The sequence below is a fragment of the Amblyraja radiata genome, chromosome 2 (assembly GCF_010909765.2).
Source record: "Amblyraja radiata isolate CabotCenter1 chromosome 2, sAmbRad1.1.pri, whole genome shotgun sequence".
Lineage (NCBI taxonomy): Eukaryota > Metazoa > Chordata > Chondrichthyes > Rajiformes > Rajidae > Amblyraja > Amblyraja radiata.
In genome coordinates this window covers 98,205,092-98,220,813 of record NC_045957.1, presented here as the reverse complement: position 1 = coordinate 98,220,813, position 15,722 = coordinate 98,205,092, and the positions used below count along the sequence as shown (strand labels likewise).

The window sequence follows — 15,722 nt, the reverse complement described above, 5'->3', positions numbered from 1 at the left end:
ACAATTAAAACATTTGACTGATCCTGATGGTGATATATTGGTAGATTCAGGATTGTCATTGAAGTTTTGACTCGTATCTGCATTAACTTTAACGTGAATATTTTGATTAGACTTTCCCATTGGTCCATGCCTCATGCAATAAAAGTTGTTTTCACAAAAATTGGTCCCACCTCCGCATTCATTTGACATGGGTAAACACATGCAGTACAAAATGAGCTTAAAATGTAATTACAGGGTACCAGTTAAATGGTTGTAAGTTTAAATACCAGCTTCAACTTAAACATGTCTGCATCGCTGGGGAATGTTGCCATGTATTAATGAATGGTCGCAAAGTATTCCTTCTTAGGATGGGAAAAGGAGGAATGGGCAAGACTGTCACAGAGCAAGCACACATCAGTCAGCCGGTAGAGGGTACGTAACACTCATAGAGAGAAGTCGGCGGTCCAAATCATAACGTCTTGCTCATTTCAAGAAAAAGGCAGGATAATCGGGGACTTGCACCCGAGTGCGCGTAAATTAAACAGCCCGAAAAAAATATTGCAAAACGTGACAAAAAAAAGTACATTTTAATCTCACACACCTGCACATACACATTATAATAAGTGAACCCAAAGATAAACACGTGTATACCTTTTTATGTATGCGTATCTAGCATCTCCATGCAGATTACCGTTCACTGCGTGTATGTTTAGATCTATGTCCGTGTGCAGGTGCAAGTGTGTGTGTGTGTGTGTGTGTGTGTGTAACCATCCATCTGGCCGCCTCCCGCGGAACAAACCCTATCATGTCTTCATGCAAGAAATAATTTCCAGTCCTGTTTGGCTTTTGACTGTTCGGTGTTCCTGCTCCGGTCAAGACCATGTCCTAGTCTCACCCGCTCCATACTTACAGACACACCGACAGTCAGTGCCGATAGCATGCGGTGACGAGTTAAAAAGCTCCTCCTGTTTGTTGTTGACTCGCCCCCCTCCCTCCCTCCTCTTCTTCTTTTCCAGCCCTGAGGCTGAGCCAGTGCTATAATTATTTGATCATGTGGTATTATTATCTGTAATAAATGCAGAGCCGTCTTACAGTAATCAAGCTGATTAAAAATTCTTGCGCGCCTGCCGGAAATTGTCCTCTCTCTCTCTCTCTCCCACCCCCTCCCTTGTTTTTATTATTATTTTCTTCAACAAATTACTCTGACAGTTACAAGGAGTGATGCAATCGAAAAGCAGTCCGGAGGGCGGCTGGAGTGTCGGTGCCTGAGAGCGGGATGTTTTGGAAGGGTTATTTTCTCACCACTGAGAGGAGAAAGCGAAGGGGAGAGGAGAGGAGTGATGAGTCTCAAAGCAACTAATAATTTAATGTGAAGCCCCTTGGCTCCGTCCTGACTGAGGAGGAGAGAAAGAGAAAGAGAGAGAGAGAGAGAGAGAGAGAGGGAGAGAGAGAGAAAGAGAAGCCCAGGCAGAGACAGCCGCCTGCCAGCCACCGCCACCAAACCCCACAGCCCGAACTGGACTTTTCAACAGCAGCAACAACAAAGTCACTGACTTTTTGGGTTGGAAACAATATATATCACGTCCGCGTCCCAAGTTGCCCTTTAAAAAAAACCCTTAATATATTTGCTGTCTCCCCCCCCCCCCCCCCCTTCCGCCTAGTCAAATACTTTCCCCCTTCCTTCAGTACCCAAAGAGCGAAGAAGATATTTTTCTTATTTTTAACACACAAAAAATTCTCATTCAGACAGAGGGAGAAAGAAAAAAAATATTTGGGAGCTAAATACTGTCCAGAAACCAACCCGTCCGGCTGTTAGTTTTCATGAAGAGTCCGAAGCGAAGAGTTGCTATTTTTCTTAAGCCTTGGAAGTTTGGCTTTTAGCTCTGCGCATAAAAGTGGGTGAGTTGCTTGCAATCGAAATTCTATTTCTTGTAGTTTTTTTTGCAAAATATAGATGCCACCCGACAACGTTCAGCGTTTTTTTTGTGTGTACCCAGACAGCTTTGGTTAGTTTGTTTCTTTGTCTTTTTTTCTAAATAAATGTAAACGTGAAATCCTGGAGTGGAATTTACAAAATACGCGGAATTGGTAACGCAGAAAAAAAGTTGTAAAGTAGGCTGGGGGGCGAGACCGTGCTATGTTTGCCCGGAATAGCACTGGGCTGCAGGTTAGCAGTTCAATGCTGGGATGAGGATGTCTGCTTTAGCAATGATTCTATGTCACAGTGGCAATTAAGCGTGGAATTTGCTGTAGTTGATAGAAAAATAGAGTAGTAGAAATCTTTATGTTGTGTTATGCTGCAATAGATATTTTTATATTTCAGTTATAATTATAATTACCTTATATCAAGCCAAAATTGGAACACTTTCAGATGTGACCATTCATTTTGTGATGTACACTGGCCTGACGTCTATGCACTGGCACCAACACTTGGGAAGTGTATTCTGGTTTTACAGAATGTTCTGTAATTTGAGGATGCATTTACCTTAAAGTGATTAAAAATTCTCACTTTAGCAGCTTCAATTCCAGATGATGTAGTCGATCATGCATTTTGACATCCATGAAGCCTTTCCTGAAGGACTAGCATTTTCTTTTGTCTTTCTGAAAAGCTACATGGAATTATTGTGCTGTAAAGTTTCAGAGATCTTAATTTTTGAATTACAACAGCTGGTGTTAGAAAATCTGGACATTCCACATTAATTAATCCTCTATATTTGTTGTCGAGTCTGACCTCAGTAATATCTTGAAGTGGTTTTCTTTGAACTTGGTAGGTTATCTCTGAGAGTTGATGGTGAGCATGGAAAAACCCAGTGAAACAGTGCAAGTGAAGGAGAATTCAGAAAAAAGCAACAATCTCATTGATCCTAAAAGTCCCCCGGCTAAGATCCCCCGCTTGGAGCAGAATGGAAGTCTCTCCACCCGCAGCAGACTGGGTAGCATGGGTGCCAAAGTGACTGGAGGCTCACCCAAACACATGGGCCAGCTGGTGAAAATCGGTAATAAAAAAGGTACCAGTGTGTGCAACCTGCTTTCACTAGTATAGAAGTAATAATAGAAATATAGGTAGTATAAATTCCCATAATAAAGCAAAGTTGACTGCACAGCAAATTTCCTTCAGAGCGCAGTATAAATGTATGCAGTCCGTTCATTTGCCAAGATATTTATGAAAATAAAATAGTTTGAAGGCAGGAGAATTTATTGTTCAAGCTGCCATAACATTTATCGTACAATCATTTAGTTTTCTTCTATTTGCAGACAACAAGGAATGTATTATTTATGAAATGAATGGACACAGCAGCCTGTATTGTTAGATCTTTATCTATTAGAACTGGAAAAAGGCACTTCAGCAAATTCCTTGGCCTCTGCTTATGATTACCCTATTTATTGATTGTTCGCCAAGTGCATATATGTATAAAGGAAGCTAGGTTAAAAGCACAAAAATATAATTTATTACAGTTTTCAAACAGAGTGTATTAACATTTGCCATCAAGAACTGGACTAGAATCAAACAGTCTTATGCTTCCTGCAAAGTTATAAGCACCATAAATTAATGAAAAGAAGATTTCACCTGTCTCCGGGTTTATGTGATATTTGCAAACTGTAAGGACAGTACAGTTTTGGACAAGGAATCTATGCGCTTGATCACTTCTTACAGCAGATGTGTTGTTTACATAGACTCATAAAGCGAATATGAAAGTTTCATGCTGCTTTTCCCATATACATCATTGAGTATTTATAGAACTGATCAGTGACCATCACTTACTGCTTTAATACTAGAAGGTTATGAAGTTCCTGGCCCTGGAAATTCAGCCAAGTGTTAATAATACAGAGCAGCCAGTGAAGTAAAAGATCCTTTTTAAATGTAGGAAGACAACGACAGTTAGAGAAAAATGGTCGTGAATGTCATATATTGTCAATGTCCTAAAATGTTCAAACAGATTTTAGATTTTCCAGAAATTTAACATTCCGAGAAATAAAATGGACTAACTTCCGTCTTTCTCAAATGCAATAATGATGAATAAAATGACATTTTAAAGACAGGACATCATTTTATGCAATGAATGATCTGGAACAGATCTAAATTAGTTCCCCGATTTATAAATAGTAAGTTACCAACTATTCTGTATACTTACAGGCAACTAAATCTATTAAGCAAAAAGACATAAATATTATTTTGAAAAATGCAGCTTTTGTTTACTTGAGCTATGCGGTTTTATCAGATGCATATACGTGTCATTACGTGCATCAAAAAACAAAGAACTGTTAGAAATGATAAAAAACAGAAAATAGGATAAATACTCAGTAGGTGAGCCCGCATTTTAGGAAGCTGCCAATACGACTTATTTTTCCATGGATGCTGTCTAACCTTCAGAGTATTTCCATCAACCTGCTTTGATTCCTATACATGTTGAGATTAATGTAGTATAGTGTGTTTAAAAGGCAGATTTTTAAAAAGTAATGTACAACTAATACATAACTAATACTTAATCATGTTTAAATTATAATTGCACCTCCTACGTTTTATTAAAATATGTAAGCCATGTCTTAATTGTTTGTAGGAAATATGCTCCCTGTTTTCTGTGTGGTGGAACATTTTGAAAGTCCCATTGAGTATGAAAGTAAAGAAGAGCATGCAGAGTTTGTTCTGGTACGGAAGGACATGCTGTTTAACCAACTAGTGGAGATGGCACTGCTTTCTCTTGGATATTCCCATAGTTCCGCAGCACAGGCAAAAGGTACATCATTTTGCAATTCCACCCTGATCTAGACTGTTTCATTTTGCTAAATTACATAGATTTTGTTTATGGACACATTTCAAAAATAATGTTAAATATTTGTCATTTTATTTTCACCTGTAATTATAAAAAGATCGATCACATCCATGTCAAAAGAGAACAGTACATTACCACAAAATACCGTGGCAAGAATGAAAAGAGTCCAATAATAATGGTATTTCATTGCATAAGCAAGAAAATAATGAAAATATGCACATTTTACATGTACATTACATATCTTGGAATCATTGTTTTCATTCAAATTAAAAGACATCGTTTCTCTAACAATTTGATACTACAGTAGAAAATGATGGAATTCTTCACACAAACATCCAGATTTTAATGGAATTACTCTAGGTAAAGATTAATGCTCTTTTTGATTTGGTCGTGAAGAGGAAACATTAAATGTTTATTATGTTTATTTTGTCAAGATTTTTTATCGTGTCAATCCAATGATTTTGTCCACGCAAAATATTGCTAAAATGCATAAAGATGCAAGATAATTTTGAGTTGGGGGCTGTAGTTTTAAAAAGAATGCATGTCATCTTTTTTTTCTGGGAGAAAATGATTTAGTATTTAATTGATTATCCAAACAGGAAAAGAATTATAAAGGATTTTGTTCAGTTTCTCAATTGTTTGCATTTAATGTGAGTTTAGGTATTAAAATATAAAATACAATATTGCTTTCGTCCCTTATTTTAATTTAATTTTCCACTGACTCTTATATGTATTTATCTCTAGTACACCAAAAGAGCTTTCAGTAATGAAAGTTGTTAAGTATATTTGAGCCAGTTAATGGGAGAGCAGAGGGAGAGTAATAGCTCATTTATATCAATCATTAAGGCAAATTTGAGCTTTTCTGAATTTTTCTTACATGTAAAAATGATGGATGAAATCTCAAATAATGTTAAACCCGATCAAAATAATTTAAAAAAGAAATGTAATTTATTGCCTTTTAAAAAGTATTAGCAAATGCAGGAAAATTGTCAGTTGAGGTTTCTCACTCTACCTGATGTTGCCTATCGCAGGCCTGATCCAGGTTGGGAAATGGAATCCAGTCCCTCTCTCATATGTGACAGATGCACCGGATGCCACAGTAGCAGACATGCTGCAGGATGTGTATCATGTGGTCACACTGAAAATTCAGTTGCACAGGTTAGTGACAACATGCAAGTGCCTTGGCCTTGATGATTGCATGGCATCATTATTATTTCATGTCTGTCTTTAACTTCCACATCTCTAAATGCCTGAATTATTTTACCAAACGCATTGGAGCAAGAAGGTAGAAGTAACAAGAAATAATAGTCGCCACATGCAGCTGATGTATAATTCATGCATCAATACAGCAGATGTGTTGTATAAAGTAATTAACTAATCAGAACAATCAGGAGACTGAGAGCAATCTCTAGATGCATCTGCTTGATGTGCCAAATGAAATCTGTCTGTCTTGAAGGAATGTTGCACCAGGAACTAGTTCTGAAATGTCCTATGTTTTTCCCCCCCTTTATACGGTATATTCTATCATGCAGTTGCCCAAAACTGGAAGACTTGCCACCTGAACAGTGGACACACACAACAGTCAGAAATGCTCTGAAGGAACTACTGAAAGAAATGAACCAGAGCACACTGGCAAAAGAATGCCCCCTCTCCCAGGTATTTATGGGGCTTTATTAAAGTAGTTTAGAAAGAGTAATAATGAATAAAATATGAACTGCAAAAATATTATTTAAATGTAGAAGTCTGTAACTACTTTCACACCAATATCAAAAATATATGATTATATTTAATTTCAAAACTCGTACAAGTGGTCAAAGGTTTTGCATTTCTCTGATTCTTGTTTATAATAGTCAGCATTGCAAGTTTTTTAGAAATTTATCTGTAATATTCATAATTGGGAACTTATATTTTTGTACATTGTAAGGAATTTCCATATCGTTCACTGCAGATTAATTCCTGGTAGCCAATAGTAATTACATCCTAAATTAGAGGATCATACAGTATGTTACAATTTTGGCATTGAATTACGGAGGAAAGTAACTAGAAACCTGGAAATGTTTTATCTTACTTGAAATTTTCTATACAATGTACATTTAAAAAATAATCAAATGGTGAATATTAGAACAGGGTTCAGTAATCTTGGGGCTCGACTAACATTGATATGGTTGAATTTTTAACTTGCGTCCGATCAAATCTTTAAATTCGATTATCATCATTTAACTAATTTTTTAATAAAATGAAACTATTTAAAAACTGGTTGATGCAGAAGCCTACCATTGTTCAATGAGTTAATGTTAGATACATTGTTTTTCATTGCAATAGAATGACATGTTCTGCAGAATTATATCACTTGATGTTACAGTAGCAACATTCTTGACAGTGGTATGCTTCTCTTTCTAAGGAGTGACAGATAAAGTCAAGGTTTTTGTGCAGATTAAATGATTTCAAAAGACTTGAATAGTTTTGGATTCACACCCATGCTCATTATATAAAGCTTAGAATCCTTTCCAGACTATCATTATGCTAGAGAAACATCTGCCACCGAAAGAAGAGTTTAGCACTTTTGTTTTATAACTTAGCGTTTTATTTATGTACAAAATGTACTAGTACCCTTTCGATAATACAGAATCTACTAACTGATCATTAAGGCAAAAGATGGAATTTCAATGTTTAAGTAAAATAAACCATGCAGGAAAATATCCATAACATAGATGATGTAATATGATGTATCTCAAGGAAAAATGCAGGCAAACACAAAAAATATCAATTTGATAAAGAAGTAACATATGTCCAATCCGCACAATTTCCTCCTCTGAAAACATGGCGATTTCTCGCAATTTAGCTTAGTACACTGATAAAGCCTATGCCGATGTCCACCTATCCTCTTGCCTTTAGTTTGGCAATATAGATTTTAAATTGTAATTTAAAATTGCAAATTCTGTAAGTATATGGTATGGACTAGCTATTATTTCAATACAAAAGCACCTTATAAAATTTTCAAGTTTTAAATTGAAATATCTAGCTAATAGCTGTAGCTACAATATTAACATATTAAGATAAATTCCTTTTATCATTTTAATTAATATATCAATTATGCTTCAGCAGCTTTTATCTTTGTAGATGGGAATGTTTGTAGTAAGTTCCTGAAGTGTAGATCTCATATTTGCAGTGACAAGCCTAAAGTATAAGTACCTCAGTAACCAAATCTAGAGTATAAGCACCTCAGTCACTGATTCTTAAGTATGTAGACAAAAATGCTGGAGAAACTCACCGGGTGAGGCATCATCTATGGAGCAAAGGAAATAGGCAACGTTTCGGGTCGTGACCTTTCTTCAGACTTATGTAAGGTGGGGGGGAAGAAGAAAGGAAGAGGTGGAGACAGTGGGCTGAGGGAGAGCTGGGAAGGGGAGGAGAAAGTAGGGACTACCTGAAATTAGAGGTCAATGTTCATACTGCTGGGGTGCAAATTGCCCAAGCGAAATATGAGGTGCTGCTCCTCCAATTTACAGTGGTCTCACTCTGGCCATGGAGGAGACCCAGGACAGAAAGGTCGGATTTGGAATGGGAGGGGGAGTTGAAGTGCTGAGCCACTGGGAGATCAGGTCGGTTAGTGCTTGGCGGTGGTGTTGGGCGAAGCGACCGCCAAGCCTACGCCGATGTAGAGCAGCTGACATCTAGAGCAGCGGATGCAATAGATGAGGTTAGAGGAGGTGCTGCTTGGGTCCTTGAATGGAGTCAATTGGGGAGGTAAAGTGACAAGTGTAGCATTTCCTGCTGTTGCAAGGGAAAGTGCCCGGAGAGGGGGTGGTTCGGGTGGGAAGGGACGAATTGACCAGGGAGTTATGGAGGGAGCGGTCTCAGTGGAAAGCAGACAGCGGAGGAGATGGGAAGATGTGGCAAGTGGTGGAATCACATTGGAGGTGGCGAAAATGTCGGAGGATTATTTGTTGTATGTGACGGCTGGTAGGGTGAAAGGTGAGGACAAGGGGGACGCTGCCCTTATTATGAGTGGGGGGATGGGGAGTGAGAGCAGAGTTACGGGGTATAGAAGAGACCCTGGTGAGAGCCTCCAGTGAGGTTCGACAGGTCCGGTGAGGCGTCGAGGTGAGTAGGCCCTGGTGAGGCGGCGAGGTTCGGCGGTTACGTTATGGTGGCGATAGTCGGAGGAATCAGGGAGATAGCGAGGGTCGGCGTAATCGGTGAGGGGGCGATAGTCAGAGTTACCAGCGGCAGCATCGGCGTGGAGGTCGGCAAAGGCGGCGTCCTCGGTGGTCCGGGCCTGAGGTCGGTCTGGGAGGCGGTGAGTGCTGGTGCTGCTCCCCGTGACCAAGATGACGTCGCGGGACTCGGGCAAGCGACGCGGGTCAGTGTTGGGGCCCGGGGCCTGCAGGCGGTCGAGTCGCGGAGTGTCGGTGGTAGGAGCGGCCTGGAGGTGGGCGAGTTTAAGGTCCTTGGTGGAGTCCAGTTGAGCCAGGAATCGTTTGTTGAAGGCGTGGATCTGCCATAGGATGAGTATAGGTACCTCAGTCACTGAGCCCAATGATTAGGAAACTCAGTCACTGCGCCTAAAGTGTAGAAACCTCAGTTACTGAGTTGAGTACAGGTATTGCCATCAATTCATAGGATCTCTGCTTCAGGAACTTGGGGCACAGACATCTCAGCAATCGCAATACAAATTAAGATGTAGCTCATTTCTAGATCATAAATTCTGAATTTGAACTCTGTGTAAGTCTTGAACATATAAGTGGGCTGACACTCCAATCTAGTATCGAAGAGCACTATTGTGGCTGTTGTCCTTTAACCTAAAGTTTACATAAAAATTCCATCCACTTAGGAGTGCCCATGATCCCGCAGTAAAGCTTAGCATTGTTCGTGTTTCTTGTATTCCCAAGTATTCTTTTAGAATAAATAGAAAATATACCAAAACAATCCAGTTAAGTCATTAATCCCATTGCCATAGGTGGGATGGGTGTTATGTATGGCGACATAACCACATAATTACATCTCATACACCCAAAATAATTAATGTGTGAAGCACTTTGAGAGTTTTTGTTTGTGATAAAATTATGTGAATACTTTTTTTTATTTACTCATCTTACCACTGTCTTCTCATCAGTTTCTTCTCAAATTCCTTGCATCTGGTTAGCCTGTACTGCATCCCTCTTTCCAAATTCTTACATATTTATGAATATATAGGTTCACGGGTATGGTGGTGGTGTAGCAGATGTGTTATCGGTTAGTGGTCCGGAAACCTGAGTTCAACGTGAATTGGCAGCTTTAGAAATCAACTTCAAATCAATAATCTGGAATAAAAGCAGGACATTAGTCATCGTTGTGCTGACCACAAAACAACTGAATTGCCTTAACCATTACTCACTTTATTCACTACAATTCTTCAGAAAAGGCCATTTCACCTCATCTGACATATATGTAGCTCCAGACTCTTTGGTTGTCTCTTAGGTAGCCTAGCAAGCCACTTAATTATAACATAGTCACTCACAGCTTTAACAATAGAGGAAGAATTAAACTGCACATCAACATCGGCATCAACACAGGCACCGAATTTGGACATGGCAACGTCATTCCTAATCCAGTCATCCTTGCAAAGTCCTCTTCACAAACATCTGGAGGCTGCTGCCAAAATAGGGAGAACTGTTGCACCAGCTCGTCATTACAGCCAGATGTATTTGTCTTTGCAGACAATCTGCCCCACTCCTTCAACACAATCCCTGGGCATGTCTTCTTTCATAAGCAGGATGGACCCATCAGAGATGACCTCACAGTGTTACTGAGGCAGGAGGGAAAAGTCCCCAAAATCTCCCCAAAACATACAAAATCACACTGCAGGAGGTCAACCTGAGGGAAAGAAATCTGATACCACTTGCAACCTTCTCTGAACTGATAAAACTCTGCTCCTTCATGTTGGATGAAGCACTGAAAGCAGCAAGGGCTCTGATTGGGTGGGGACTTCAATGTCCATCACCAGACATAGAAACATAGACAATAGGTGCAGGAGTAGGCCATTCGGCCCTTCGAGCCTGCACCACCATTCAATATGATCATGGCTAATCATCCAACTCAGTATCCTGTACCTGCTTTCTCTCCCTACCTCCTGATCCCTTTAGCCACAAGGGCCACATCTAACTCTCTCTTAAATATAGCCAATGAACTGACCTCAACTACATTCTGTAGCAGAGAATTCCAGAGATTCACCACTCTGTGTAAAAAATGTTTTTCTCATCTAAGTCCTAAAAGATTTCCCCCTTATCCTTAAACTGTGACCCCTTGTTCTGGACTTCCCCAACATCGGGAACAATCTTCCTGCATCTAGCCTGTCCAACCCCTTAAGAATTTTGTAAGTTTCTATAAGATACCCCCTCAATCTTCTAAATTCTAGCGATTACAAGCTGAGTCTATCCAGTCTTTATTCATATGAAAGTCCTGACATCCCAGGAATCAGTCTGGTGAACCTTCTCTGTACTCCCTCTATGGCAAGACGTTGCTTGGTATTGCCACCACTGACCAAGGTAGTCGAATGCTGAAGGACACTGAAGGTCTTTGTCTGTAGCAGATAGTGGGTGAGGGATAAACGTGTTTCATTATATCCTCCTGAATCATCTGAAGCAGATGCTTCGGTCACTGGGAGCATTTGTAAATAAAACTACCACACAGTCCTTGTGGAGACAAAGACTGGTCACACTGAGAACAAATGTAATTGGAGTGTGTGGTACTTTACACAGTGTTGTTATGACAGATTCAGAGCAGAACTGACAGCTTAACATTAGCTATCCCTGTGGCACAACACAACATCATATGATATTGAAGTGTATACCACAATCTGTAATCTCATGTCCATGCTCATCCAACACTTTTCCATTACAACCAAACCAAGAGAACAGCCCAGTAGGAGAGAGGGGCATGCTGTGAACAGAACCATCCATACCTAGAATTGAGGTGAAGCTGCATAATAGAATCACTTGTGTGCAATTTCAATTTCAATGAACTTTATTTATCCGTTAGGAACTTCATTTGAGCAGAACATCAGTGTGTGTACAGTTCACATACCGAGCAACACAACACAATATACCACACACATCACATACCAGCAGTCCAACAGTGGTCAGTAGGTAAAACTTGCAAAGCACAATACATGAAGAATAGGCAATAAAAACATTAAAAGAATGTTAAAAATGTGTATATATAAATGAATAAATAAATAGATCAACTATTCATGAGTCTAATGGATGTCGGCACGAAACTCGACATGGCTCTCTTAATCCTGAATGTGAGAGCCATGAAGAGCTAAAGAGCAAGCCTGGCATGCAATGGACAGAGTGGAGAGATCTTGTAAATGATGAGTCAGATAATAGCTCTGCAGCCCTGTTACATTTAGTTATGAATGGTGGTAAGCAGTTGAGCAACTAACAAAATAGACTGCAAGAACAATCCACCTTCAATGATGGTAGGGCCCCACATCTGAGTGCTGAAAATTCCTACCATCAAACTAATTTTGTATCCAATTAGCAATCTATTCCTGGATCTCATGCAATCTAATCTTCTCAGAGTAGTCTACCATATGGGACCTTGCTACTGTACACATGGACATCATCCACCAACCTGCCCTCATCAATCCTCTTGGTTGCCTTTTCGAAAACGAGCAGTTTGTGGGATGCTATTTCTCACACACAAAGCCATGTCAATTCCAGTTTATCCAAATGCTCGTAGATCCTGTCTTTCAAAATCCCATTGAGTGACTTGCCCACTAACCATGTTAGGCTCACCATCTCTGGCATGTCCTTGCTGCTCTTCTTAAATAGCAGTACAACATTAGACGCCCTCCAGTCTTCCGGGACTTCATCTTTGGCTACAGATGATGCAAATATCTCTGCAAGTCCTCTGCAGTTTCTTCCCTTGCTTCCCCAAGGACAGAGAGAGAGAGAGAGAAAGAAAATGGATGCAGGGGGCAGAAAGTGAGAGGAGAAAACAGTTTTATCAGCAGTACTTTGGGATAAAACATCTAAACAGATTCTACATTTTTAACATCTGAGGACCTAATCATACAAAATGGCCGGGAAACGTGCAAATCTTGTGTACTCTCAGTGTAATCTACCATTCCTACACTCGCAGTAAGATTTTACTGAACTATGCTAAAAGGGAATTTCACCATATCCAGGTACATATGATAAGAAAATGCCATTGAACCATTTGAAAAAGTTGAAGTATTCAGAAAACAATCAAGTGGAAGTGCTGAGCACATGATCCATCTTGGCTTGTTTTTGAGATCCTCACCGTGACAAAAATAGACTTCAGCCAATTGGATTTCCTCCATGCGATATCAAGAAAACATCTGTTAGCTTTGAATACAACAAGGTTTAGAAGCCAGATAATGTCTAGGCTGTAGTACTGAATGAGGAAAATTGTGTAGGCAGTTCCTTTTTGCAAAAGCTGGACAAATATAATCCATCTAATTATCCCTCAGTGAATCTATTCTCAATCATTAGCAAAGTGATAAACGGTGTCATTAACAATGGTATCAAGCACACTTACTCTACAATAATCTACACAGTAATACTATTCAATGCTCTCAGATGTGTCTTGAATTTCCGCAGGACCACTTGGCTCCAGACTTCATCTCAGCCTTTTTCAAACAAGCACTGAGCTGTAGAGGTTAGTACTCCAGCTTCAGGAATACTGGGAAAACTAAAGCCAGGATGACAAGGAGTAAACAGTCAGACCTCCCACAACAGAAGATGATTTTGATTGTTGGAGGTCAATCATCCCAGCCCCCCTCTGTGGGATATCGCTGCAGAAGTTCCTTAAGGAACTTTGGTGGCTGCAACGATCATCAACTCCTTCATTCACCAGTCAAAAGTGTACATGGGTATTGATCATTGTACTATGTTAATTTCCATCGCTGTTGCTCAGTAAATTATTCAGTCCACAGTCATGCTTGTATACAGTAAGGTCTAGCCATTGTTTAGGAAGGATCTGCAGATGCTGGTTTAAACCAACGATGGACACAAAATGCTGGAGTAACTCAGCGGGACATGCAGCATCTCTGGAGAGAAGGGATGGGTGATGTTTCGGGTCGAGACCCTTCTTTAGACTGATCAGTCACAACCCGAAACGTCACCAATTCCTTCTTCAGAGATGTTGCCTGTGCCACTAAGGTCTTGCCATTGGTCAGATATTGTCAGATAAGTGGCGAGTAATATTTATCAAGTCAAGAGTGTTTAATTGCCATTTGCACTGGGACCAGAACAGTGAAATTCTTACATGGTGCAACTTTACAGGCACAACATTGCAACAACATATCAAAAAATTTATTGTATTATTGCTTATTTTATATTTATCAGACATATTAAAGAAGCAGATTGTAACAGTGCGAGCTAAGTATGCAGTGCAACCTTATACAAAGTCCATAGTAATTTGGTGCTGTGGTTGGGTTGTGGTTAGGGTTGTGCAGCATAGTTCAAGCGTCTGAAGGTTGATGGGAAGCAGCTGTTCTTCAACCTGGAAGTCATGGTTCTTTGGTTCCTGTACCATCTTCCTGATGGTAGCAGCAAGACGAGCTGGGTTGTGTGGGTTGTGTGGGTGTTTGATAATATTTATTTGCTGCCTTGTTGAGGCAGCGCTTCCTGTAAATTCCTTCGATGGGTGGGGGTGGGGGGGCAATACCCATGATGGACTAGACAATGTCCATCATTTTCTGCATGCCACAAAAGTGCAGGCAATGACCATCTCAATCAAGGGAGTCTAATCACCTATTTGTAACATTTTGAAATAAAAGCAGAAAATTCAAGAAATTGTGAGCAAGTCAGGCAGAATTTATGGAGAGAGAATCAGAGATTACTTTGCAAGATAACCTTGCAGCTGATAACCTTTCATTAGAACAAGGTAAAATTAGAAATCAAAACGAGTTTGATCTGCAGAAGGAGAGGGCGTGATAAGTTGGAGGCTAGGATGGACTGGGCAGCAGCAGAAGAGGTGACGATGCTGTCTAAGAGATGTTGGTGAATACTTGTTAGTGGCATTCTGGAGAAGATGTAAGTAGAAGATGAATGAAATCAAATGAGGCAGGGGGAAAATAAAGTGAGATACAGAACACTGCAGTTGCTAGAACACTTAAATTTAAAAAAAATACTGGAAATGCTGAGTTAATGTTTCTGGTGGTGGCAATTTTGACACCACATTGTCAAGGCTGGTTAATTGTGTTGTTGAATTCGCTGTTGAGTCCTGAAGGCTGTAAAATGTCTGAATGGAAGAAACAATGCTGTTCTTGTGTTTAAATTAGACTTCATTCGAACGTTAAAAGAGGCCAAGAACAGAGGTCGGAGTCTGATAAAGAATTAAAGTGACAGGCAGCTAGTTTGGTTTCTCTAATGCACAGGAGACCACATTTTTTATGAGCATTGTATGTGGTTTAAGTGCTATTACATAAACAGAAAATACTCAGGTAATATCTGTTGAGAGAGAAACAGAGTTGACAGTTTAAGTCGATGATCAGATCTGAAATGTTAATTCTGTTTCTCTTACCACAGATGTGATTTCCAACATTTTTTGTTTCATTCTGCATTTCCAGGATCTGCAGTTTTTTGCCTTTTAATTATGTTGACATTCAGCTGCATTACCATTGCTGAAGAACCAGATTGTAACAGATTAAACGTCTGAGGATTGGCTGTAGTCTGTAAAACAGTTAGATTTAGCTCTTGGGGCTAACGGAATCAAGGGATATGGGGAAAAAGCAGGAACGGGGTATTAATTTTGGATGATCATCCATGATCATATTGAATGGCAGTGCTGGCTCGAAGGGCTGAATGGCCTACTCCTGCACCTATTTTTTATGTTCCTGTGAATCTCCTATCATCAGCATCCAGGGAGTGACCATTGATCAGCAATTCTCCTAGAAAAGCCACATAAAATACTCTAGCTTTAAGTGCAGCTCATTGAATGACTTACAGTGCATTCAGA

General features: G+C 39.8%; 1 protein-coding gene across 3 annotated transcripts in view; it reads left to right on the top strand.

Annotated features, from left to right (window-relative positions):
- The first annotated feature begins 1,094 nt into the window (after window positions 1–1,094).
- The window catches only part of satb1 (SATB homeobox 1), a 141,452-nt gene continuing 126,824 nt past the window's right edge, over window positions 1,095–15,722 (top strand). For 2 of the 3 annotated variants that reach the window (XM_033050944.1, XM_033050937.1), the window contains exons 1-5: window positions 1,095–1,878; window positions 2,751–2,987; window positions 4,539–4,715; window positions 5,783–5,909; window positions 6,284–6,407. In XM_033050944.1, coding sequence (XP_032906835.1) covers window positions 2,768–2,987; window positions 4,539–4,715; window positions 5,783–5,909; window positions 6,284–6,407 — 648 coding nt within the window. In that variant the 5' untranslated portion in view covers window positions 1,095–1,878; window positions 2,751–2,767. The remainder of the gene's footprint in view (window positions 1,879–2,750; window positions 2,988–4,538; window positions 4,716–5,782; window positions 5,910–6,283; window positions 6,408–15,722) is intronic. The other variant, XM_033050953.1, reaches the window with a different exon arrangement.